The sequence below is a fragment of the Galeopterus variegatus genome, unplaced genomic scaffold (genome assembly GCF_000696425.1).
Source record: "Galeopterus variegatus unplaced genomic scaffold, G_variegatus-3.0.2 Scaffold1402, whole genome shotgun sequence".
NCBI lineage: Eukaryota > Metazoa > Chordata > Mammalia > Dermoptera > Cynocephalidae > Galeopterus > Galeopterus variegatus.
Window position 1 is genome coordinate 226628 of NW_007727513.1, and position 27232 is coordinate 253859.

The 27232-nt window shown below is 37.7% G+C and overlaps 1 protein-coding gene across 1 annotated transcript in view; it reads left to right on the plus strand.

Annotated features, from left to right (window-relative positions):
* Window positions 1-27232, plus strand: part of ANO10 (anoctamin 10) — a gene marked incomplete at its 3' end in the record, with an annotated part of 158990 nt that overhangs the window by 10880 nt on the left and 120878 nt on the right. Inside the window, exons 2-6 of the mRNA XM_008576792.1 lie at window positions 6348-6500; window positions 11600-11797; window positions 13003-13137; window positions 23315-23434; window positions 25622-26191. Coding sequence (XP_008575014.1) covers window positions 6348-6500; window positions 11600-11797; window positions 13003-13137; window positions 23315-23434; window positions 25622-26191 — 1176 coding nt within the window. The remainder of the gene's footprint in view (window positions 1-6347; window positions 6501-11599; window positions 11798-13002; window positions 13138-23314; window positions 23435-25621; window positions 26192-27232) is intronic.

Below are 27232 nucleotides of genomic sequence, written 5' to 3' on the forward strand. Positions count from 1 at the left end.
GGACCGGCGGCTGGTCCGCAACCCTCGGCGTTGCGCCCTCCCCTTGCTCAGCCAGTGAGCGGGAACCGGTCTGTATGTGGGATCCGAACCCTCGGCGGGAGTGCCGCCGCGCTCCCAAGCGGCGCACTGTAGCAGTGCGCCACCGGGCCGGCCCCCCCCCAACTTTTTATTATGAAAAATTTCATAATTTTTTAGGAGAGTTAAAAGAATACCATGAAGAACACCTTTATTCTCACCCCTGACATTTACCTATTGAGATTCATATTCTAAGACAGAATTCTCAGAAACCTACAGGGACTCCTCACTGACCACTGGGTCAGATGTAATCTATAGGATTTGCTTTCCTTAGATGGTTACAGCTTATAAAACAGCTCCTAGTCTGGTCAGGCCTGTCTTATTATCATTCTTTTCGTATGCTGTCTTTATTCTTGCTTCATTGATTTTACACATATTGTTCTCTTATGTAGAACATCCTTCCTTGCATGATCTAAAACTTTTGGGCATTAAACATTCTGACCACATTATTAGCTATTTGGAGGTGAGTACTAGATCCTGTCTTGATCTGATTTCGTTCATAGAACTTAGCATGTTGACTTAATTTGGCCGGTATGTTTAAATAGCATTCCCTTTGCATTTGGAATATAATTTGAATCCAGCATTGATTTATAAGACTTGCGTTTCCCAAATAAAACATGTTCTTTGTTAGAAGGAAAAAAAATATTGATCAGTCCAAGCCAGACATCCTGGATCTGTTTGATCAGATTGCTGCAGGACTGTGATTTCCACTGAAGAAAGCAAAAATGTTATATAGTGGCGGCCAGTTTGCTTTGTGATTGTTCACATGAGTAGATTTGTACTTGTACTTTGGAGTCATTAATGCCTATATGAAGTACAAGGTCAGAGTAAGTCTAAAGTCTGAAAATCTGATTATCACTGGGTTAGAGAGGTTCACATGAAAAACATTTTAGAAGGAGGCCTTTTGGCCATAGTGATTGACTCTATTTGTGGGTCTCCAGATTGACTCCAGTATTTTCCAAGCTTGGTAACCAAGCTACCTTTGAGGAAAGGTATGGAAACTGGAAAGGAAGCTGATGCTGGGGAGAAGTTTATGTGTTTAAGTTTGGATATGTTGAAACAGAAGTGTTAGTGAGACAGTTTCTAAGAGTGTTGGAGACTCCTGATGGAGCTCAACTTAGAAGACACAAGTAGAGACATAGAATGTGAAGACATAAACACTGAAGTTAGAATTTGAAGTTAAGAGAAAGAAAGAGGTTTTGCAGGGGGAGAATATATAGAAAGAAAGTAGAAGTCTAGGGATTGTGTCTGGGACACACGTTGTGGATAGTGTTGGGAGAAGCCAGAAGAGGGGAAAGGAGTTTACAGAGGTAGGAACAGAATCAAGATAATAAAGTATCCTGAAGGCTAAGGGAAGAGGTTGTGATAACTTTGAATTTAAATTGAGTTGTTTTATTTTCTGTGGTTCTAAATGTGTTATTAATATTTTTTAACAGCAAGTACAGGGCAGTCCAACAAGACCATCTTTAAACACATCATGGATCACTAGATAGATTTTCTCTATCCTATAGCTAATTGTTTTGCTGTCACCTGTATCATGCTTGCTCTTTCGGGTTAGAGTTGGAAACTTGATCAGAGTTGATCAGAATTTCTCTGAAGAGAGTTTAAGTCCAGAGTTGTAATATTCTGTTTATAATATTTATGATAGTAGCCAATAATAAAAATGTTACCAATTGTTGCATGCCTACTGTGTGGCAAGCACTGCGCTGTGCATGTGTTTTCTCACTTCTCACAGCAACACAATGTGGTATGTGCTCTTATTAGTCCTACTTTACAAAAGAGCATAGATCAGTTGCCTAAGACAACATAACTAAGAGGTTGAATTTGAATTTAGGTTCATCTGTCTCTAGAGATCAACCTCTTCTTAATCATTACATTCTAATAGTATTTAGACAGCTTATAATAAAAAGCATAATTATACCAAAGCCCACACCACTAAAACAAAACAAGATGAAGGGACTGTATCAATCAGAGTAAACTAAACTGCTGCATTGTTTAGATCCCCACAGGTATAATAGGCTCAAGTGTAATAGGTTTCTCATGTAACAGTTGAAGGCAGGTTTCCTGGACTGGTGGGCAGCTCAGATCTCCTCGGTGATTTAGGGAGCCAGACTTTTCTGTGTGGTGTCTCTACCATCTCAGGAGCCCTTCCTTGGAAGGGGAAAGAAAACACGGAGGGGGCATAACCACTCCCTTAAAAGCCTTGGTCTGGAGTTGGCATTCACCACTTCTGTTCACATACCATTGGCTAGAATTTATTTTCACATCCACCTAACTCCAGCAAGCTGAGAAATATAGTCTAGCCACATGCTTAGGCAAAGAAGGGAGACTGAATTTCAAAGGGCACCTGGAATCTCTGCTACAGAAACCAAAGACAAAGGACTGGGTAGAGAACTAGAAATGGAAACCCTAGACAAGTCCTTGAAGATTCTCCTAAATTTATCCGAAACTGATCCTAAAATGTAGGTCCTTTTGTGGGTCATTTCAACCAATAGGATACAGTTTCATAGACTTTCATTTTTATAGATTGGTAGGGAATACTGATTAATTGCTCACGAAATTATTAAGGATTAATATATAGTACTCATAAAATAAAATTGGTATGTTTCTAGAATTTATTGAATCCTCTAATTCAGTAGTCTACTAAGATGTCTGGCTGTTATTCAGTGCTTGATAAAGTTGTAAAGATTAATCTGCATACACGTGCATGTAAATGGTTGGAATTCTCCAGATTGTCAGGAAGGATCCTTAGTTGTCAGTTCATTGTCAGTGTTGTCTTCAATTGGTCATGATTTTGTCTTGAGATTTGTTTTTTGGCTGCTGAGTAGTTTTTGTTCATTTTTGTTATTAATATTTGTTATGGGCTGTTTAACTTATTTTTGATACATTTAATTTTGCTCTAGGCCAGCAAATTCTGTAATGTGGTTTCACTTTCATTGTCATTCTATCTTGAACTCCGTTCTAGTTCATCTTCAATCAGAGTTGTATGGTAGACAATTCAAAATTAAGATTTTTGTTTAGTAGGAAAAAACATAGAATTTGGATGTCTCTAATGACTCTGTTTTCTCTAGTTTTAAGCTTCATATCATAGAAAGTTAATTTTCTTGGTTCCTGTGAGCTTATTAGCAAAGTAACTTAACTTTTTCATTTGATTTTGCTCTTGATTTTTTAAAGTGTACATTGTAGAGCTGTTAGGAAGATTAAGTCGAATCATATTCTTGTATGTAGGTATGTAGTACAGTGTCTCATATGCAGTGGGCATTCAGTAAAGGGAATTAAAATTAAAAGAGGATGGGGGAGTTCCTATATTGTAAAAGAAGAAAAGAAGATTGATATGTTCCAGATACTAGATCATCTGTGATCATTTCCTTCTGTCTTAAGAACACCCTTTATCATCATTTTCTTTAGTGGGAGTATGCTGGTGATGAATCCTCTCAATTTGTGTTTGAAAATATCTTTATTTCTCTCTTATTCTCAAAGCATATTTTGACTGAGTATACAGTTTTGCATTGCCATAGTATTCTGCTGGCACATTGAAGATACTATTTCATTTGAAGATGTGATGGCTTCCATTGTTTTTACTGTGAAGTCAGCTGTCAGTCTAATTATTACCCGTCAAAGAATCTTTTCTTTATTTTTCTGACTGCTTTAAAGATTTTCTCTCTATTGGTTTTTCTGTTGTTTTACTGTGCTTTTTTTCTTTTACTTTATCCTGATTGAGGTGATAGTGATTCGTTTTTTTTTTTTAAAGATGACCGGTAAGGGAATCTTAATCCTTGACTTGGTGTTGTCAGCACCACGCTCTCCCAAGCGAGCTAACCAGCCATCTCTATATAGGGATCTGAACCCGTGGCCTTGATGTTATCAGCCCCACACTCTCCCAAGTGAGCCACGGGCTGGTCCCTGTATATAGAGATTCTTAAGTCTGTGCCTTGGTATGTTTTGTCAATTTTGGGGAATTCTTGGTCAGTGTCTCTTCCAATACTGCTTTTGTGCTAATATCTCCCCTTTTTACTTCTGGGACTCCTTGTATTTCCTGTCTCTTACTCTCTTTTCTGTATTTTTTTTCTTTTTTTGTTCTCAGGGCTTTATGCTAAATACTTTCTTCTATCTTATAGTTCATTGACTTTTTTTCTCTTTAGCTTTGTCTAATTTTCTGTAAAGACTGCCCTGTATTCTTAATTTCAACTCTAATTATATTTTGATTTATTTATTTATTTTTTATTATACATACATGTGGGTACAATGTTGATTTTCAATAATCATGTACAGTGTGTGGTGTTCACATCAGTATAGTTAGTTTATTCATCATTACAATACACAATCATTCTTTGTGTCTGTTGAACAATTCCTCACTAGCCCCCCTCCCACCTCCCTCCCCTTTCTTATGTTTTTAAATTCTAGGATTTCCATTAAAAAATAATATCCAGTTTTTTGCCAGAATTCTCAGTCTTGTCTTTTAGTTGCTTGAACATATGGTGGTTATTTTGAAGTCTGTTCAACTAACTCCATTATTTGGATCTATTGTGTGTTTGTTTCTATTGTTTGTTGTTTCTTTTCATTTTTATGCATATTAACTTGTCTATTGATTTAGATGTTATGAACCTAGAATTTAATTACTCTCAGGAGTGATCTATTTCTGGTTCATTGTTATCTTTAGGATGTAGCCTTTTAGGGTCCCAGTTCAAAGTGGGGATTTTATCTTACCCTTTTCCTTTGTGGGCTCTGTACTAATTACACTTTTTGTCCGGTAGCTTCTCATGGCCAACAGGAGCCCTGCTTAGCTCCTCACCCTCTCAGCTACCTCTTCCCAGATTGGCAGAGGCCCCAGGGAAACTGGTTGCAAATGCTTAGCTTCCTCTCTGTTTCTTCCGGATAGGGCTCCGCTATTCCCCTCTACCTTGTTGGCTTTTTTTTTTTTTTTTTTCCTTTTTGTCTTTTTTCGTGTCCGGCAACGGATCGCAACCCTCAGTGTCGCGCCCGTACCGGACCGGGACCGGCAACGGGATCGCAACCCTCGGTGCTGCGCCCGCACCTCGCTCAGCCAGTGAGCGGGAACCAGTCTGTATGTGGGATCCGAACCCTCAGCGGGAGCGCCGCCGCACTTCCCAAGCGGCGCACTGCAGCAGTGCGCCACCGGGCCGGCCTACCTTGTTGGCTTTTTGATATTCACAGACACATTTTTAAAAAATTATACATAGATATATATAATTGTATACATCTGTGTACCTATATGCATGTAGGTGTGTGTACTTGTCTTCAGCAGAAAGGTTTGTGTGAACCTCCTGATCTGCTATCTGGAAGTGAAAGTAGCGGCTTGTGTTTTTGTTAATGTGTCACTATTAGAATGTGTAGTTTTGGGGGAAACGTATAGCAGTGGTTCTGCCTAGCTAAGATGGGTGCCATAAAGAATTCCGTATAATTACAGTCTGACTACTCATTATCTAATAACATTTTTCTATTTTTTTTTTTTTTTTAGTCATTCCATTTAGTCCATTTATTAGCTTCTGTAGATTTTACCTCCAATCTAACCTTACCTCTTCAACTGCCACCATTCAGGACAGTATCAGCTTTTTCTAAACTTTTCTAGTAGCATCCTAACTGGTCTCCCACACTCTCAGCTGACCTTTTGTGATCTGTAATAGCTCCACAGTGCAGCTCCATACTGACTACATCAATTCCCTGATCATCATGAGTTGGGTGACTCCCATTGTATACTAGACAAAGCCCATTTCCTTTGTAATCGGGTGCCCCAGTCAGATATCAGCTCTTTCCATCCTCCCTTCCCCCTACACAGAGTTGATCCTCTAGTCATACCTAGCCACTTATATTTCTCTGAACCTATTGGCTAATTCATTATTATTATTTTGTACAGAAATACTATTTCCTCTGCTTAGAGTACCATCCCTTTTCTACCTGGTGAACTATTCATTCTTCTAAATCCTGTTCAGGTGTCACATCCGCTGTAAATACTTTCTTATTCCTCTTGTGTGAAAGTATATTTTGTACTGTTATCCTTCATTCACCTGAATGTCTCTCCTGCTCTGTTCTGAGCTGCTTACAGCAAAGGATGTGTCCTCTCCAAAGCCTGGCTCCCACATGTGCTTTGAACCATTGGTTGAGCCTTGTCATATAACCCATCTTTATCATGAGAAATTTGCTGTTATCTTAGAAGCCAGAATTAGGTGTAAATTAAGAGAAAATGCAAATAGTCTACAGCATATTTCTCTTTCCCATAATAACCCGTTTTTGCATTTTATTTTAATTTTCAGCAAGTTTGTTGAAGATGAAAGTGACCTTATCAGCTTTGGATACTTACGAGAGTTCTTTTACACCTTTGGTGGTCATAGAACTTGCTCAGGATGCCAAAGAAGAAACCAAAGAATGGCTGAAAAACAGAATTACTGCTAAAAAGAAAGATGGAGGTGAGTAAAATAGTTACTACTCAGACTTAGTCATGCTCAGTGTCTAAAAGTATATTTGCAAACATGTTTTACAATTTTCATTGGTATATTTTATTCACTAATGTTTATTTCTTTGCTCTTTATTGTTTATCTAGGGTTTGAAAGGAGGTCTTAAATCAACATTAGACTGTAACCAACATGAGAGGTTTTCTTTACAGCTCTAAACACTATGCCTAGCACAGTGTCTAGTGCATAGTAGGTGCTTAATAAGTATTTGTCAAAAGAGCAAACAAGTATTGAGTGTTCTTTGGGTGTCAGTTATGGTGCAGCAGGAGAGATAAATATGGTCTCTGCCTGCACGGATGCTCTCATCAGGGTAGGGAGACTGAATGCCAGTTTCTGGAAATTCAGGTAAAAAAAAAGTTAGTGGAAGAGCTGTCATAGAGCAGTGCATGATATTTACAAATGAATTATATGTATACTTACTGTAAAAGTAAAAGGAAGGGTGAGATGACACTTTGACAGTGCTTTTCGGAGGGGCAAGCCAAGGTTTAAGTCCTCTGTTGAAGGTGGTGAGAAGGCTGAGGGCGTTTTACATGAGCAAACATTCTATAAACTACACAAAACACCTTCTTAAATTATACTAAGTTTCTAAACACTGCGCTAAACTTACTCCTTTTTAAAAAAATTGTGACTGTAAACTGAAGTGATTTCTTAAAAATATAATTTCGAATCAAAGTGGAATTTTAAAAAATTTTAAAGAATTGAATCAAAAGGAAAGTTTAAAACAAGAGTATTTGCGGGCCGGCCCCGTGGCACACTCGGGAGAGTGTGGTGCTTGGGAGTGCAGCAACGCTCCCACCGTGGGTTTGGATCCTATGTAGGGATGGCCGGTGCGCTCACTGGCTGAGCGCGGTGCGGGCGACACCAAGCCAAGGGTTGCGTTCCCCTTACTGGTCACAAAAAAGACAAAAAAAAAAAAAAAAAAAAAAAAAAAGAGTATTTGCTTGCTGAAATTTGAGGTGTTTCACTGGACTTGAGTCCCTTCTTTAAAGTTTTTGTTATTTAAGAGCATTTATAGTGTCTTAGTTTGAGAGACTCCAGTATATTCCCGGCCTTTTCTCCTGCTGATTGTGTGCCTTTAGAGACACACAAGGATGGGGAGGGGAGGGGCATCTTTCTACACTGCTTGGGTGATCATGAAAGAACTTTTCATAAAAGTATTCTGGATCTTCCAGGTAAAGATAGTGTATTTAATATTCATGTTTACTTTTATTTTCTTCCAAACTCCTATTAAAACGACAATAAAAATAAGAGAACGTTCTTTTTTTATGTAAAAGACATTAAGTCCACATTGACAGAAGAAAGGAGAAGATAGGACAGCAACAAAATTTTAGATGCTAGAAAACAGGTATATGAGTATTAACTGACTTCTCAGATTTGAGAAAGCCAAAATTTAAGTTGGCAGGGGAGAAAGTTGAGGTGCAATTTGGTTTACACTGCAGTTACCCCCAAAGACTCAGTAATTAGGGACACTGAGGGTCTGTGGAGGTGGGGATAAAAGTAGTACCAGAAAAAAGAGGTTTGACTGAGATACATTTAAGAAATAGATTCCTGGATCCCTTCCATATTTTCCCACCCCAGCAGAAAACTTGAGATTTATCCTCTGGAGAAGGTCAGATGCCTGGTTTTGGCGTGGGGGCACTATGCACAGTTTTTGGCAGAGATTCTGTACTGAAAAGAAGGTGCTAACTGAATATCATTCCTTCTTCCCCTACCCCACCAGTCCCATACCTAATTCAGTTTCCAAAATACTAGCAGCCACATTCAGACCATTTATGAAGCAGATTGAACAGTATTCCTCTGGAGAATCTGAGTAACTCAAGACAAGTAACCAAAGGTATGGAAATCAGGGGGTTGCCAATGGAAAATGACTTGGTCAGACCTCCTTGCATTGAAGGCCAACTTTGACAAGTTCCATCTAAGCCCTCAGAACTTCTGTTTAGCCTCTTAGAGCCCCTTTCTTAAACATGAGCATACAACGAAAGACTGCCAAACATCTGAGGAAAATCCTGGTGTGAAAGAGAAAGCTAAAACTAAACAAACAGATAAAAGCAACAAGCTATGCAGAAGAAGAAAACCAAAAGAGAATGAAAATCTCAGTTTCAGAGTTACGGAAAGATAGAAGATCAAGAATAGGATATTATAAAAATAATCATTTAGGAAACAAAGAAGCTTGTGAAGTGAAAATATGAAGCCAAAACCTAAAAACTCAATATAAGAGTTAGAAGATAATGTTGACAAAAAACTAAAAAAAAGAAGAGCAAAAAGGTAAAGAATTAGTATGAGAGAAAAAGATAAGGAAATTAGAGAACTAATCCAAGAGGTACACACCTGAATAAAAGGAATTGTAGAAAGAGAACAGAGAGAATGGAGAAGTCATCAAGAAGACCCTGAAGACTGGTGCTATGCTTGTTCAGATTGAAAGGGCCCACCCACTGCCCAGCAGTGTGGATGATAACGGCATATCACTGCAAAGTTTGAGAACCCTGGGGACAGAGAAGATATGACAAACTTCCAGAAAAAAGAAAGTAGGACAGATATAAAGGATCAGACTTCTTAACATAGACAGTGGAAGGTAGAAGGCAGTGGTATAAATATCTTTGTTTTTGAAGGCAAGGTTTTCTAGGATCCTGTTGCCACCCAGCTGCCAACGAGGTGTGAGGGAGGAGTGGAGATAGATTCTCTAAGATGAGGTTGATAGGGTATCTTTCATGTCAGTGTATCAAGGGGAGACAGACAATTGGCAGAGAGCTTGGGGGATTGATTTCTTGATAAGTATATAATAAACTTAGCATATTATAAAACAGGACAGCAACTTCAGGGAAAGTGCAGGAAAGGAAAATCATAGCTTACTGTAAGGCTCAGCAATAAATAACGTGTAGTCATAATAAGTGCTGACTACTGATGATACAACTGTATTGTGAGAATGGGGTGATGGGAATGGTGAGGGTGGGGGGAGGAATGAGAGCTAAATTCTCATCTTTCAAGGCTTAAAACTGAAAAATCAAGCAATAGCTCTGTAAAGCATGTTATTTGGTGACATGAAAGCAAATAACAAAAGAATCACCTGAACAATTTGAAAGTTATTGCTTCTGGGGAAGGTAGATTAGGGGGAGGAAGATGGGAACTCCTCATTTTCAAGACAAGATATTGACAAATGGTTCTTCATAAAGGTTATCCCAATTTCTACTCCCCCAGAAGTGTCTCAGAGTGCCTTTCTCCACACACTCACTGTGCCAGTTTGGATCTTCCAAGCAAGAGATGCCAAGATAGGATTTGATGCAGAAGAGGTTTATTGAGGGAAGCATTTACAGAAAGATAAGCGGGGGGCGGGGGGGCAGGAGTAGGCATAGTGAGCCTTCAGACTTTGGTGTATGTCTTATGAAAAGAAAGAGGGAAGGAAAAAGGATTGAGGAAGAAGAGCCTCCAACCACAGCACAGTTCTGAGAATGTGTCAGCTAGGCTCAGAGTTGCCTTTTTTTTTTTTTTGTCTTTTTCGTGACCGGTAAGGGGATCGCAACCCTTGGTGTGGTGTCACCCACCCCGTGCTCAGCCAGTGAGCGCACTGGCCATTCCTATATAGGATCCGAACCCGCGGCGGGAGCGTTGCTGCGCTCCCAGCACCGCACTCTCCCGAGTGCACCACAGGGCCGGCCCTCAGAGTTGCCTTTTAAAGGAAATCCATGTTGAGCACACTCAGCCAATGGCTGGGAGCAGCTGGGGGAAGCATGGCCTCCTTGTGAGGTGTGGCAGCAGGAGGCTGGCAGCCAACCCTGCTCCTCCAAGGAGATTCTCTTGAAGGCAGGGCTGGAAGGAGCAGGACACCTCCATGGCCACCACTCACAGCAACCTATTATCAAACTTTCCATCTTTGCGGTGTGAGAAGTGAAAATAGAATTTTGGTGTAGTTTTTGCATTTATCTTCTTATGAGTGAGGTTAAGGATCTTATATTTAAGAACCATTTGTATTTTTTGTAAATTGAATATACCTTTTATTTACCTTTAACATTTTAACACCTTTATTATAAATTATCTAAATAATACATTTTTTAAGGGAAATATAAATTCTCCTCATTATCCTGCTGCAATCTGATTCATTTTTTCATAATTCCTGTCAATCATCTCTAGAGGATAAATAGTAAAGAAATAAATGTACCTTAAAAAGTTTGATGTAAGCAGAAATAAAAAATTAGAAAAAAGTTCTTTTTCTCCATAATCTTTTAAGTAATAATTATAATACAATATCAAATCATAATATCTACTCTTAATGTTTTGGGAACTTATTTAAGAAAAATGTCATTAAACCTAATTGAATATAGAAATTTATGGGAAAAATCACTGAAAAGTTGCTTTTTATTATCTAGTATTAAAATTTGTTATATTCCACTGTAATTGTATTACACATGTGGCTTTTTTTCCCTGGAATATTTTATTTCAAATTGATTTTCTTAAATTTTGGTCTATTACATTTCTATTAAGAAAACTGCATCCTTTTGCTCCATATTTTTGCTCAGTGCAGTTTTATACTTCGATATAATAAATATTGGATTCTTATATCTACTTCTAATTTGAGTAAATGGCAAACCTCTTATTGCTACATTTTCTAGTTTTTGTATTTATTTTAAACTGTAAAGAACTATCCCCAATTTATATTTCTTAATTACTTGGAACATGGATTTAAATTGTTAATATAGGGCTGGCCCGGTGGCGCACTGGATAGTGCGCCGCTTGGGAAGCGCGGCTGGCGCTCCCGCCCGAGGGTTCGGATCCCACATACAGACCGGTTCCCGCTCACTGGCTGAGCGAGGCGCGGGAGCAACACCGAGGCTTGCGATCCCGTTGCCGGTCCCCGGTCCGGTACGGGGGCGACACTGAGGGTTGCGATCTGTTGCCGGACACGGAAAAAAGACAAAAGACAAAAAAAAAAAAAAAAAATTGTTAATATAATTTCCGTTCCTTCTACCAAACTAGAAACATTGTATTTATTTAGAAGATTTTCATTTTTGAAACTTTTGTTTGTATGTTTCTAAGATTGTGCTTATCCTTTGTTTTTGAAGGTGCTCAGTTGTTGTTTAGACCATTGTTAAATAAATATGAGAAAGAAACACTAGAAAATCAGAATTTATATCTTGTTGGTGCCTCCAAGATTCGATTGTTATTGGGGGCAGAAGCAGTGGGATTGGTGAAAGAGTGCAATGATAACACCATGAGAACCTTCACATATGGAACCCGACAGAACTTCAAAGGTTTTGATGGTAAGCCCCAAATTCTTTGTGTCTATCAGAATCAATTTATCAAAAAGAAGTTTTTAATGAGTAAATCAGGAGTCCGCAAACTTTTTCAGTAATGGGCTAAATAGTAAATAGGGCTTTGGGGGCCATCATCTGGTCTCTGCTGCAATTACTCAACACTGCCATTGCAAGCAAAAAAGCAGCCTTGGACCATAAGTAAATGAATGGGTGAGGCTGTATCCCACTAAGACTTTATTTATAAAACCATGTGGTAGGCCAGGTTTGGTCCATGGGCCATACTTTGCCACCCCTGGAACAGATGAATATATAAGGCCATGTGTACCTTATTTCTATTATTCTATTCTGATTCTTATAATAATGAATATTCACTGTCTTGATGTAGAAAGATCTTATAATAACAACACTGTAGTAGTTTAATATCCTAGAAACCTCATTTCCTGAATTTTCTGCCTCCTACTGAATGTGGTAGGGTAATGGGTTCTTTTGTGGCCCCAAAGCAGATTCAGAAGAGAATATTTTATGGAAGGAACTGGGAAAGCCAGGGTAGCTGTGATATCAGGATGGGAGTTTGGCTTCAGAATCAAACTGGTCTGATTTCCAGGGCTTTCAGAGTTAGAAGATGTGATTATACATCTTCAGACTCTCTCACTCTGGATTTTTATACCTTAGTGAATAAACAATCAAGGTGAAATTTACCTCATTTAAGAAGATTCACCTGTCAAAAAGAGACACTATTTTCTTATCAGACTTTCTTCTCTCTCATTTATGGTAGTGGCGTTTGACTCCAGGGGGAATAGAATGGGCTGAAGAGTTTGGAGGAGGAGAATTTGCCATATAGGCAAAATTCCTCAGTTCCATCCCTGTTTTAAAATATTGTTAGAATCAAGAACATATTGCTTTCTGCTCATTGGTGTTAATGAGATCAAGCAAATATGTGCTTTTTGAATATTTGTACCATGTAATATAATAACTATTAAAATGATTGAAGAATTGTATTATGTGAAGGCAAAATTTTTTTATTCTTATAGAATATCTAAGAAGCTTTATGTCCTATTTAGTTTGCCAGTTTTATACTTTGATTACTTCTTATGTTAATTTTTTATTATTTTCATCATTATTTCCATAATCCCAGGTTATTGGAATATCATTACTTAATTTTATTTTGATTATTTCTGAGAAAATAACTGGAAATTTTTGTTTTATTTTAGATAACAATGATGATTTTCTCACAATGGCAGAATGTCAATTTATTATCAAACATGAACTTGAAAATCTTAGAGCTAGAGATGAAAAAATGATCCCCGGTTACCCCCAGGCAAAGTTGTATCCAGGAAAATCATTATGTAAGTCATTATATCAACAAGTTTCACAAATACACATCCTAATGCAACTAATTTTTCTTAATAGACATAAATAGCAAATTACAGAGGCTTTATTTTTTCTCTTAACTGAAAAACTTAACACTATTTACATTAACAATATTTTGATGAACATATCTTTTGCCCTTAGAGCCTCATTATATTGCACCTTTAAATCAATATATTTGTTCTATATGGTTCACTATTTATTTAACAAGGACTCAGCATGCAGTTTGCTTAAAATTCAGTGCAAACACATACACATATTACTCAGTTAAAATTAGCAAAGTTTACTTTACGCCTAAACATTGTACTGTAATGAAAATCTGTGAAGGCAGACATGGTCTTTTCCTGAAGCACTTTTTTAAATTTCCTCTGATCTCACTGGGTATGAACACATGCAAACATACAAAAGTTTAAGAAGACTTACAAAGTGACATAATACCTGAATGCAATCTTCATTAATTATCAACCTGCATTAATTAGCAGTTTGCAACTTTTTGGTTTTGTGTAATTCCATTTTTGTGAGAATGCTAGTTTGAAGAATAAAAGAGTTTACTACAGTGTATAATTCTAAGTGTGCTTCAAATCCAGATAGTGGGAAGGCCGCAGAGCATTTTTGCTGCCTAAAATACACTTTAAACATATACAGTTCTGTGTCAGCTATTCTGGTTTTTTTTTTTTTTTTTTTTTTTTTTTAATGGTCAGTGTAATACTACCTTCCAGTCTTTACCCAAGAGGACCGATCACCAAACTAGTCCATATTCATAGTTTCCCAGTTGTCACTAGGTGTATCTTGTTTGTTCAAATCAGGATCCAATCAAAGATCACTCCTTTTATTTGGTTGTTACTTGCTGAAGAGACCAGGCCATTTGTCTTATAGATTGTTTCAGATTATGGGTTTTCTGATTGTTTCCTCATTGTTTCTCTCTCTTCTGTATTTCCTATAAACTGCAAGTTTTTGGCATGAATTCTTCATAGGTGATGCTGCATCTTCTCTGGTCTTCCTGATTTCCTCAGACTTGACGGGTAATAGAAGGCCTTCTTTCTCTCTCTCATAAACCTTCCTTACTGTCCTGTGATGGGGATTTTGCCTTACCTTGATAGAATTTTTCAAAATTTGAATCTTTCTTTTTTCTTGAATTTTGGAGTGTTTTCTTAGCATAAATTGTTTATTTCCACTTTTTTTTTTTTTTTTTAGGTAACAGCATTTATTCTAGACCATTCTGAACTGTATTCAGGATGCTGAGAACAGGGCATATAGTCTGTATTGTGGACATTTAAATTATTCTTTTCAATTTGTACAACCTATAACAGGAAAATACTTCCCCCAAGCCTTTTGCAATTTTCACGTTTATTTTCTATTACTTTTTTGTCAATTGAAAAAATAATACAGGTATATGATAAAAATTTAAACAGTTTAAAAATTTAGACAATGAAAAGTGAAGTCTCCTTCCTATCCAGTGCTCCAAGTCTCCCTCTCCCCTCCTTATTATGTACCTTTACAGAAATATTGTTTGAGAGAACACATGCTGAGACAAATGGGGACTATATTGTACATACCATTTTGGACCTTGCTTTTTTCATTATAAACAAAGTAGGAAAATTTCCGGAAGTGAAATTATTAGATAAATGGTGTATGCATCTTTTGGGGTAGATATTGCCAAATTACTGTTCACAGTGATCACTTGGATTTATAAAGAGAATGCTTGTTGTATATGAACATTCAGCATGATGTTGGCTTTTGACTTTAGGTACTTTTTATCATGTTTAGAAAGTACCCCTTTCTTCTACTTTATTAAGAACTTTTTGTGTGCCCATAAACTTTATCAAATGCTCTTCCAGCATCTGTGTAGACTCTTGTATTTTTATCTTTGACATTATCAATATGGTAAGTGATGTTAATAGAGTTTCTAATATTAAATCATTCTTGCATTCCCATGATGAACTCTACTTGCTTATTGTGTATTATTTACTTTTCTACTGAATTCCATTTGTTGTTATTTTATTTATTATTTTTGCATCAATATTCATATGATGAGTATTTAGGTTTTTTTTTTGTTATATTTCTGACTATTTCTATTACATGTTCATTGTTAATTTTGCCATATAGTTTTTGTATCTCTTGTGCTTTGTTTTTGTTTTCTTGATCCACTGTAGCCTAAGAGATTAACAACTATGGGAATTTCATCATGTTTCTACCAGTTTGCTCTTTGTATTTTCTTTTGCTTTTGTTTTATGAATTCTGTAGTTGTGTTATTGGCTGTGTAAAGATTTTTGATAGATTTTCATTGTAGATTGTACCTTTTATTATTATAAATCATTATTCTTCATCTTGCTTATTGTTTTGTTGAATTCAGCCTTATCTTGTGGCTTTTGCTTTATTTCATTTTGTATCTTCTAGGATGTTTTTGCCCATCCTTTTACTTTCAGCCACTTATTTTAGATGGTGCTCTCATATCAGAGTATAGTTGGGTTTTGCTTTGCAGTCTAATTGAGGATTTTTTTTTTTTACCAAGTGAATTATACTGTTTAAATAAATGGCGTTTGTGTTGGGTTATCTTATTTGAGGTTACGTTTTCTGTTGAAATTGCTTCTTTCTGTCTTTTAAAAAAATCTGTTACTATATGGGCTGTCATCTTTTTCCCCATTTTGGTGGAAAAGGCTGAATATATTTTTTAAAAATCATGAATCTATATTGATATATTCAGTTCAAATTTAATATTATAGGATTTTACTTAATTTCTTTGCTATTATATTTATATTTCTTTTTACATACATTGAAAACCTTGATTCTTAATAACATTACCATCATTACTGACTTGCTTTACCTTACAGGTCACATAAAATAGCTTATAGAGCCATGCTAATTTTAATATTAACAATACATGTTCTGAATGAAGTTTAAGATTTCATTCTGTCTGTCTGTCTGTCTTTGTTTTGTTCTATTACTGTATGTAGTCAAAATCTAATCTATGTTTTAAAGGCTTGGTAGAATTCCTTTATGAAATCATCTGGCTTTGATGTTTGCTTATAGATTAAGTTTTTGAATAGTTTTCTCTAAATCAGCTATAGAAGTTGGTTTGCTTAGACTTTCCATCATTATTGGGGGTCAATCTGGGTAAATTATGTTTTCCTGGAAAAGTTTCCATTTTTTTCTAGGTCTCTTAAATGTATGTGAATTGATGTGTGCAAATTTCTCTCAGGATCTTTTTAACTCTTAGGATTTACTGGTTATTTCCCCTTTTCATGTCTGTCTTTGTGCTTTCTGTGTTTTTTTCTTTTTTTTTTCCTTAATTTTTCTCATTTGCCTTTAAAATATTGAGGGTATTTCTATATCAGCCATTAGCAGGAGATCCTATGGGATGTGTGGTCTTGCTTCAGTAGGACTCTTAATCACTTTCTTACTTCCTTCACTTCCCCAGAGGCTGCTGCTTCCAAGGACTGTTACTTTCCCAGGAACTCCCCTCTGCGTGTCCCAGAGGCAGTACTTTCCCAAGTCAGCCACCTCTTGTTCTGTGCACTTCCCAAACTCTTCCATTCAGCCCCTTGTGCTGCTGGTATGCTGACCTATCAGGTCTCAGACCTGTTCTTAAAAGTTCCCACTCAGCCTGGGGCCCTCTCCTGAAGGAGGGTAGTGAATCTCCATTGGTGTTGTCTGGTTCCTGCACCACTTGGACCCCTCTGCCCTCCCCATTCTTTTCTGTAGCCCCCGCTGGGCTTCCTCCACCATTCTAGACTGTGGCCCAGAACTCTCTTGATTCTTGGTGCTTTATTGCCTGACTTACACATTACAGTGTCCATCTCTGAGACATGCTGTAGGCTTATGTTATGGATGCTTGTACTTTCCTTGTTGATCTGCATGGCTTTTGGGAGGTATCAGGAAATTTGAATGTAAGCACTCATTGTTCTTGTTTGTCTACATTTCCAGTTATCTGCATATGTCTTGATGTTGATTATCTCGTATCAGTTCTTTTGTTGGACATATGTTCTTTCCATAAATAGATTAAAGATTACCATTATTTCAGGAAAATTTTCTTCATTTACTTTTGAAGAATTATTTGGTTGTATTTGCTGTGTTCTTATGTTTAGGAGTGTCAGTTATATATGTGTGGACTGTTACATATTTGCTGTAATTTTTTTTTTCCCTGGCAGCTGGCTGGTATGAAGATGCAAACCCTTGACCTTGGTGTTACAACACTGCGCCCTAACCAACTGAGCTAACTGGCCAGCCTCTCTGTAATATTTTTAAGTATTTGTTCTTGTGTAACTTTCTTAGGCTTGTCTACCTTTTCCTGTGTTTTCAGCCTTTTCCTTTTTTTGTAGCTTTTATTATGACTTTGAATCTGTTTAATTGAAAATAGTTTCATTTTTCTCTTACATTGGTTTTTTGAGCTCTCTCCTTCAGCTCTCATGGCTCTTCTTTGATTTTTAATTTCAGAAATGTGATGTTTGCTTTAATTTCTTTAATTTCATTAAGAATTTCATAGTTTTTCATTGCTTGATGCTGTGATTTTCTGCTGTGTTTCATCTTTGCCTTTTGTTTATGCTTTTTTGGTTTTTTTCCTCGTAGTTTGTTTGGTTTTCCTTTTTTTCTTTGTAGTATTTTTGCATGGCTCTATGCCAGTTTCTTTGTGATTATTACTTATTTTTTAATGAATCCCCATTTTTCTCAGGCTGGCTGTTTTTAAAAGGAAGTATTTGTGTTGGAGAGAGGGCTTCTGGGGGCTTCCACTAGAGGACTGTGTTAGCAGTGTGCCTGGCAATGCATTCTCCCTGAGTTGTCTTAGCTCTCTCTCCTGTAGAGAGCCTTTGTGGAGCCCCGTTCTTGCAGGGGATTTTGTTGAGTTGGGCATTTAGGCATCCCTTGGTCAACCCAGACCTACCACTGTGGAGCTAGTTACCCTCCATCCCTGGGTCCCAGCAGGCAGCTTGCTCTTTCACCATGGCAGACCTGCCCTTTCCCCCTCCAGCTTCCTCTCTTGACTGGCTATGTTGTCAGGCAGAAGCAGATGTGCTCTGGGGTCCACGATGCATCCTCTTGCCTACATTCTGGGCAGGGGAATGTGGTTTCCCACCCCTCAGTGCACAGGAGAATCCTGCTCTCTGCCTGCTTTGCCCAGCGATGCTCTTGGCTTACCCTGGGCTGATTTTCAAGGCCTCTTTTCCTATTTTGTGATTGGGGGTTTTAGTTTGCTTTTTCTTACTTTCATCAAAGATAAAGGTTTCTTTTTCTGTTTCTTGTTTCCTTTGTTTTTAACTTGATATCATGAACAAGAACAGGGCAGAGGTATCTTTCTGCCACCATTTGTAGTGAGGAGTTCCACATTCTATATTTAAGCAATTGTTTGGTGCTGTTCCAAAAATTTTAAATCTTTATTAATTTCTTGGTGGGAAGGCATGTTTTCAGACACAGCTGGGTACTGCATCAAATAAAATATAAAGCAGACTGAGGCACTGTTCTGGTTGTTACTGTAAGCATCCCATTTCTTCCTGTTCATCCACATTGATCAGACCAGCATGTGGAAATCTCTGCCTCCACCTATGAGTTTCTGCACGGGTACATCCTCTTAGGTGTTGCTGAGACAGAGAGAAGAGTGAGTGTGCTCTTTCATCAGATGGGACAGTGGAGCAGCAGTTTTCCAAATGCTCCTAGTTGCTTCAAAGAGAGAAATTTTTAGCTTAATGAAAACCTTAGAGGAATACACAAATATATTTCCCTTGGTGTATATTTGGTGTCTTGAAGCCAAAATAGAAATAAGTTTCTTGCTGGCAGGATGAGACTTTTGTAAACAAGCATCCTCCTTCCTTTCCTGCTTCATCCCTCCCTCCCTCCCTTCTCTCCCTTCCTTTTCTTTCTTTCTTTCTTTTTTGTACCAAATACAAAGATAATAAAATCATCTCAGTCATGGTCATTTGAAAGTTTTATACCATCTGAGATAAGAGTCATTTAAGTTGTTAAGGCTGGATTTTAAATTCTGCATTATTCTTTCCCTTTATGCCTTCGAAAATGTAATCCTTAAAAATGCTGTGTTGTCTTTGCATCATTTAAGTTTTATATCAGAATATTTGGTTGAAGACGAAATGGTATATGCATAATTATAAACTGTGACCTATTTTCAGAGTGCAAATTTCAGAACTAATAAAACTGAGTAACTTAAAATCCTGCATTTTCATTAAGTTAATCCACAGAAATAAGTGGGAAGGCTTATTTTGCCTTGCAGTTTTGTGGGAGCCACTTCCCTGGGCAGCCTCTTCTTTGAGGCTGGTTAGAGGAGAGATTTTAGCCTGCTCAGTGTGATGCCCATCAGCACTGTGGGAGGTGGCCAGGGCTTTCATGAGAAACACTCTCCATATCTTAGGTTTAATTTGATTTTCATTTTACACACAGTAGTTATAAATTTGCTTGCTGCTTGCCAAAATGTCGTGTTTTGATAGAAAGTTTTTGTTAAGTAGATAGCAAGTTGTTTCATTATTAGCATGATTTTGAAGCAGTTAGGTGGTACTGTGAGATGTGTACATTAGGGCTCTTCCACCAAACAACTAGCAACATGGAGAACTAGACCTTGGCTCCTTGTGTGTCTTAGTCACCAAGTGTTCGTCTTGATAGCTTTCGTTGCTGGGTTCTGTATGAGCTAAGATCTCTTCATGTCTTAGACTCTACCTTCTATTGCTTCTTGATAGTCAACAGTCATGCAAATAGCCTAATGAAAACTTTTCTGTAGAAAGAGGAGTTAAGGGATCCAAGATTATTTACATATTAACAGTATCCTAAGGGATGTTACTTACTTTAGGTTAAAGCTCTGTCTCAAAATGTCTATCAGACAATTACCATATTTTGACTGATGGGATCTGACATCTTATGTGTTTAATATTGTGTAGTTATTTTTTTAGAACATTATGGTAGCTTCTTTTGAATATCTTCTATATATAAGGATGGGTAGATGAAAGTGGTCAGATACAATCTGTCTTCTAAAATCTTCAACCAGTCTTATAAGAATAATAGAGTAGATTTTAAGTAAATATCATGTAGTGGGAATGTGCATGAGGAGATTCAGCCATTGTAGTACAGCACACAGACACACACACACACACTGTATTTTGCCACATATGTATTTGTGGTTTTTATATTAAGCAGGGATGAACACAATACAGTAGCATAAAAATGTAGTTTGAAAACATAGGTATCCCTGAGAGCATTTTTTTCTTTACTAAGATGGGAGTGGTCTGTTGATGCCTGAGTACTCGAATTGGGTTCTGGCACAGCAGCAGGTGCAGGGAGCGAGGGGTGTCTTCATTGTGCCAAGGCTACCAGCCTTCGCCTCCTGTTGGTGTTCTTTGGGCGCATCACCCCTCTGCTGGGTTGGGGGCAGTGTGACCTGCTCCTCCCTGTTGCACAGAGACACCATAAGGAGTTGTGAGAGACATTTTTGTTTTTATTTTTACTTTTGAGTTAAACACGTGTCTCATAAACCAAAGACAGAAGCAGTGTTAGTATTAATATTGCATTATCTAATTTAGAGGGCCCTACTATAAACCAGGGTACTGATAGTCTCCCCTAAATTAGATTTTGATTTATTTGGCAGATTGTTCAATGGCTATAGTAGTCATAACCCCAGTACTTGACAAGAGATCATTCAGCACTCTTGAAGGAGGGAATCTGGTTTAAGTTGTTGCTTCCTTTAAATAGGCCCACACAGCATCATATTTTCCTTGAAGGTAAGGCTCCTTCCTAGTAATTACGTTCTTAGTGACATGAGAATGTTGAAGGATTTTTAAAAAGTAAAGCAAACCTCTATTTTTAGAAGCTGAGACCAGAACCATGCTTTTGGCATTGATGGTGAGGAGAAGCCCAGTAATTTAGGACCTGCAGCTTTATATTCTCCCTGAGTCCTCGGTTCATAGTCCTATTTTTAGAAGTATACAAGCTGGTTTTTATGCCTGCCTGAAAGAAGAATAGAGTCATCTTTTGAAAAAGAACTTAGAAAAGTAAAATAATAATTTAGATGCTGTAAGTCAGTTCAAAGTTAAAAAACTTGATGCAGTAATTGAAAAGGATAGTAATAGAATCAACTACAGCTTGTGCATCCCCAAATAAGGGCTAAGAATCTCAATAGTTGTGGGTGATCAACTTTAACTCATGTTAGCTGAAGAAAAATCCTGTGCAACTCTTTAGAATAAAAATATTAAAAAATGGGTTTGATAACAACAGAAGCTTATTAAACCATGTCTTTTTACCCTAATTACTGGTATTTTGAGCATTTACCTTTTTCAGTCATAAAAGAGTTCATTACAACCCTACCTTTTAAAAACTTTTTTCCTCTGTATAACATACTTATGAGATATAATTATAAGAACCATATATTAAGAACCTTTTTTAGACCCAAACTGTTTCCTGTTGTTAGTATCAGATATCTCTTCTTTGTTATCTTTTTTTCATTTCTAAGAAGTTGGGTTTACTTTTAAATTACTCTGAAGATTTAATGATAGGGATCTGTCCTGAGAATACACTGTCCCTTTCTGTTATATGTAGTATTTCTACATAGAAAACTTCAATCATGTTTCTTTTCCATACTGTAGACCTTTATTTGCCGGTCCTTATTGAGGGCTCTCATGCCTGATATTCTCATCCCTGTATTTGGTGACAGGTAGATAAGAGATAAGGGGGGCAGCCGTCGGAAGAGTTGAGCTAATAAACCTTAAGGAGCTCAAAGCTTATCAGTGGATGAAAACAGCAAAGCATCCTTTCTTGATGCAAATTCCATCTTATAAACAGCCATATTCTTTAGTAAAGAGACTATGCTAGGAACTTGTGTGGAAAATATCCCCTCTCCCCAAATATGGCACAAGGCATTGCATTTGAGTTCTCCGTATCTACTGAACGCACTTCCTCTTGAGGATCTGAAGACATCCCTTCCCTACAGTGAGTCACTCTAAGTAATTACTGTGGATGAGAGAATGTCCCATTTAAATTTAATATTGCCAGGAGATACTGTCTTTGGTTAAATTAGTCTTGTCCACATATGTGTATGCGTGTTAAAACCATACTAGCCAAATGACTGCTGAAAAGTAGGAAGTCTTAATTTGATTTTGATATTTGCTGTTTCTGAATGTAAGCATTTATTATTAGATTAGAAAAGATGAAAATTATTGAAAATACTCAGTATCAACGAGAATGAAAGGAACTTCATTCTTCCTTCATATAGTAGTAGAACAGATTGGTAACATTTTTCTAGGGGCAATTATGTAATATGTGTTCACATGTAAAATACTTATGCTGTTGGACCTAGCAATTTCACTTCTAAGTAAATATATTAAGGAGATATAGTAAACAGGGGGAAAGGGTGTTTGTACAGGAATGTTAACATTATAATAGCAAAAAAAGGGAAAAAAATATTTTTCGATAGAGGATTAGTTAAATTATAGCATTTCATACAAGGGAATATTATGACACTTAAAAGTATATTTCATGTTCTATTTATATTGGCATTGAAAAATATTCATTATATACTACCACAGGAGAAAATATTACAGAGCAATGTGATATATATAAAATGATTCCATTTTTTTTTTTTTTTTGTCTTTTTCCGTGTCCGGCAACGGATCGCAACCCTCAGTGTTGCCCCCGTACTGGACCGGGGACCGGCAACGGGATCGCAACCCTCGGCGTTGCTCCCGCGCCTCGCTCAGCAAGTGAGCGGGAACCGGTCTGTATGTGGGATCCGAACCCTCGGACGGGAGCGCCGCCGTGCTTCCCAAGCGGCGCACTATCCAGTGTGCCACCGGGCCGGCCCCCCATTTTTGTTTTTAAAGTATATATTTGTGGGTATATATTTTGAAATGTTTGTACACTAAATTGCTATTATGGGGGTTATTTTGGAGGGAAGGGAGAGAATAACAGGGGCCTCATATTCTAATTTGTACACTTCTCTATGACTTAAAATTTTACTTCAGTTTGTATTGCTTTCATAGTCAAAGACAATAGTAAAGATACTTACATTCTGAAAAACCAAAAGAATATACACATGTGCAGTAGGCAGGATGACATTGACCTCTGTGTAGTACTCCTCTCTTACTGGAGTGTCCGTATAGTGTTTGCTGAAGAATTTCATGAGCAATCTCCAATCTGTTTTATGTCATTTGGCACATTTTCCCTCTGCAGTGAGAAGACTGCTTACGGCTCGCATTGTGACTCAGGTGTTTCCACTGCATGATAATGAAGCTCTGAAGAAACTTGAGGACACCTGGTACACTCGGTTTACTTTAAAGTATCAGCCCATAGGTATGTGTCAGCACCTGTTCTCTTATAGAAGAGGAATACTGCTAATGAAAAGTTACGGTCCATCATCTTCCTTGGGCAGATATTTAGTGTTCTGCCAGGCAGGGCTCACCAGCTGCATGTGGGAAAATGTGTGTGTGTGGGGGGCTGGGAATAAGATGGGTGAGATAACCTATTTATTCTTTTTTACTTTCTAATACCATTCTAAATCAACTGAATCACAAGCTCTCACTAGATTTCACCAATACCACAGGCAATTCAGAGTGGCCTTCATGAACATGTTTCAGAGTTGGAGTAAAACAGTTTTATAGGAATTTAGTTTGACTTTGAATATTTGGTTTTTAAAAATTTCTATTTCTGTAGAGCTAATTATTTAGAGTGGGCCAAGTTGTACTCATACCTAGAACAGACTAGCAGGCCTGAACATCTTTTGAGGTAGTTCATCAGTATCTTGGTGTATATTACTGGATCTATCCATTTTCTATGAATACAGTTATAAGAATAATTATTAATTTACTTGGTATGTGTTGAACATTACTTTATGTAGTTATGTCAATGTAGATGTTCACATGTTGGTTTGGTTATGTTTTTTAAGCATAAGAATTATAATTAAGCTGGTAAATTTCACTGTAAGCATTATCATTTTTTCTTTATAGGGCATTTCTCTTTTGATTTTGTTTGAAGGAATCTTTCTAAAATAATTTTCTTTCTAATTTCCATTTCTGAAAGCAACTATTATAATGTTGCAACAATAAGCAAAGATTGTTTTTAAGATCAAACTTTGAAATTGCGTTTTGAATTTTTCTTAAATTCCCTGAAAGGAAGAGTTTTCAATAGTTCTAAATCATATAATGGTCATTTTATGTTAGACTTATAATAACAAATTTTTTACTTTGTTTTGGCATTTAAATGCCAGTAAATTTTAATATTGCCTGAAGACTTACAAGGCGATACCTTCTATTAGCTACTTCTGAGAAAGTAAGGGAGTTGGTGGTGAAGGCTGGGCATGGGTGGCAGTGAGTTTGAAGCCCTTGAGGAGTGCTGGGACCAGTGATGTAGCCAGGGTGCAGACAAATGTTGAGCTTCCCCAAGATCAATAAGGGGAAATGTCTGATTTGGAGCCCAGCACCATGAGTAGTGTTTTTTGGGGTTTTTTTCCTCCATTGATTGGATATCCTTTATCCTGATTCCGATTTGAGGTGACCTCATTATACCTACTGTTCTCATTTGCTCCTGGGTTAGTTAGAAGAGTTAAGGATAGGAGAAAATGGCTTACCCCAGTTCATCCTAACCCACCTCCATAGACTGATGTGATAGAGTTATATTTTTAAAAAATTACATTTTCACTGTAAGTAGTTAATTAAGAAATAATAACTCCAATTGCCACACTTCCCCACACCTCTTGCATCCCACCCTGGTGCCAGTGCAGGATGCTCTTATGATCCAGGCACTCCCCATGTGGTCAAGGTTGGCAGTGTGTTCGCGAACACACTGTTAGGTTAGTTAGCTTGTGTTGAGTTCACAGATATTAGCAGTAATGTTGCTTGGACCTTCTTCTGCCTAGTGCTTATATGAAGGTATAGAAAAATGAGTTCCACGGCTGTTCTAGAAGTTAATGTGTAGAATCTTGTTTTGTGCTTTTGAGTAATTTTTCTTCAGTGTATTGAAAAATTTGTTGTGACACATTGATGAAAATATGTATCTTTGAGTAGGGAGAGCAGGATACCATGGACAAGGAGTCTTCTTTGAAAAGAGTATTTATAACTATAACACTAAAGTGGGAGAAAAGTGGGGAGCATAAATTAAGCCCCCAGATTAAAATGGTTCAATGGCCATAGCTGAACTTAAACTAGGACCTTGGAGATTTGGGGCAAGCTCCAAGGTGATTTTTCCTTTGGGAAGGAGGTATGCATCAGGTGAGGAAGTAAAGGGGAAACAGCCAGGGCACCTGGCAGAGCAGCCCCAGCAATTGAGCCCTGGGCCCTAAACTGGGGAATGCTGGGCTTGCCACACAGATTAATGGGTTCTTTATACTGCACGGGGGACCAGCTAACCACCACATACTGATTGGCAAATGAGGATATTAAATGATCCTCACTTAACTAAAAAATGAATAAGCTAACTTGACATGATTTGAAAAAAAAGTCTTTGGTAGTCTCTACTTAAGTTCTTTCTTTCCTTCCACCATAGACAATATTCGTGGCTACTTCGGGGAAACAATCGCTCTTTACTTTGGATTTTTGGAATATTTCACTTTTGCCTTAATCCCCATGGCTGTCATTGGGCTACCTTACTACTTGTTCGTGTGGGAAGACTATGACAAGTACGTGATCTTCGCCTCGTTCAACCTGCTCTGGTCCACAGTGATCCTAGAAGTGTGGAAGCGTGGCTGTGCCAACATGACCTACAGGTGGGGGACACTGGTCATGAAGAGACAGTTTGAGGAGCCCCGGCCAGGATTTCATGGAATCCTGGGTATCAATTCCATCACTGGCAGGGAAGAACCTCTCTATCCCAGCTACAAGAGACAGCTGCGCATTTACCTGGTCTCTCTGCCGTTTGTGTGCCTCTGCCTCTATTTCTCTCTGTATGTCATGATGATTTACTTTGACATGGAGGCCTGGGCCTTGGATCTGCATGAGAACAGTGGGTCTGAGTGGACCAGTGTCTTGTTGTATGTGCCCAGCATCATTTATGCCATTGTGATTGAGATCATGAACCGCCTCTATCGCTATGCTGCTGAGTTTTTAACTTCATGGGGTAAGACCTGATGCTTTGTATTCATGTCTTATTTGCCTGTAAGAAATGTTGCTTAGATGATAGCATTCATACCACTACTTTACAGGGAAGATAGACGTTGCTCTGGACTCATTGTAGAGACGTAGGGAAATGTTCATCGGCTTTGTGAGCTCTGATGATTTCCATATCAGGGTTGTCACAGCTCTCACTTATTGAGTGTTAGTTACTATGTTCTAGGTGCCTTGCTAAGCATTTTATCCACAGTGTCTCATTTTCACATCCTCATGGCACCATGAAATAGAAGTTATTTCACCATTTTATGGATAAAGATTCTGACTCTTAACAAGGTTTAGACAGCAAATAGTAGAGACAGGCTAATCCTGACCTATCTGTCTAAAACCTGTGCTTGTAGTACTATAATAGTTATATGTATACTATAAGTGTTTCATGGTGAGGGTAAAATAGATTGAAATTATCTTTATGATACTCAGCTGAATGTACTGTGGCTACTGTCCTAAAACTGGTTGTCTAGTTGGTGGGGGGCACTGAGGACTGCCATTAAATTCTGTGAAGGTGGGCGTTCATGGATATGTCTGTGGTAAAAGAGCAACTTGATTATGGTTTAAAAATGGTCCTGATAGGTTACTGACTCTTTATTTATTCTTTCAAGCAAATAAACAAATATGCTATATTATTCCCCAGGAAGAAATCTCAGCCTTAACTATATGGACCATAAAGATGTTTTAAATTCTTTTTATTAGTCATAACAACAACAGCTTCCATTTATTGAGTGAGTGCTTTCCCTGTGCTGATACTGGGCTGAGGTTGAATATTATTTCTCATCCTGACAGTGACCCTGGGAGGAGGGTGGTCAGCCCTGTGTTGTAGGCAAGGAGACTGAGTACCACGTTAATAATTGCCCAAAGTTAGGCAGTGGCTGAGTAGGTGAATTGGTATTCAAATCAAAGTCAGCCTAATGCTGCCTCTCTGTGCAAGATGACACTTCTCTTCAGAATCTTTTTTTTTTTTTTTTTTTTTTTTTTTTTTTCCCCGCTTTTTTGG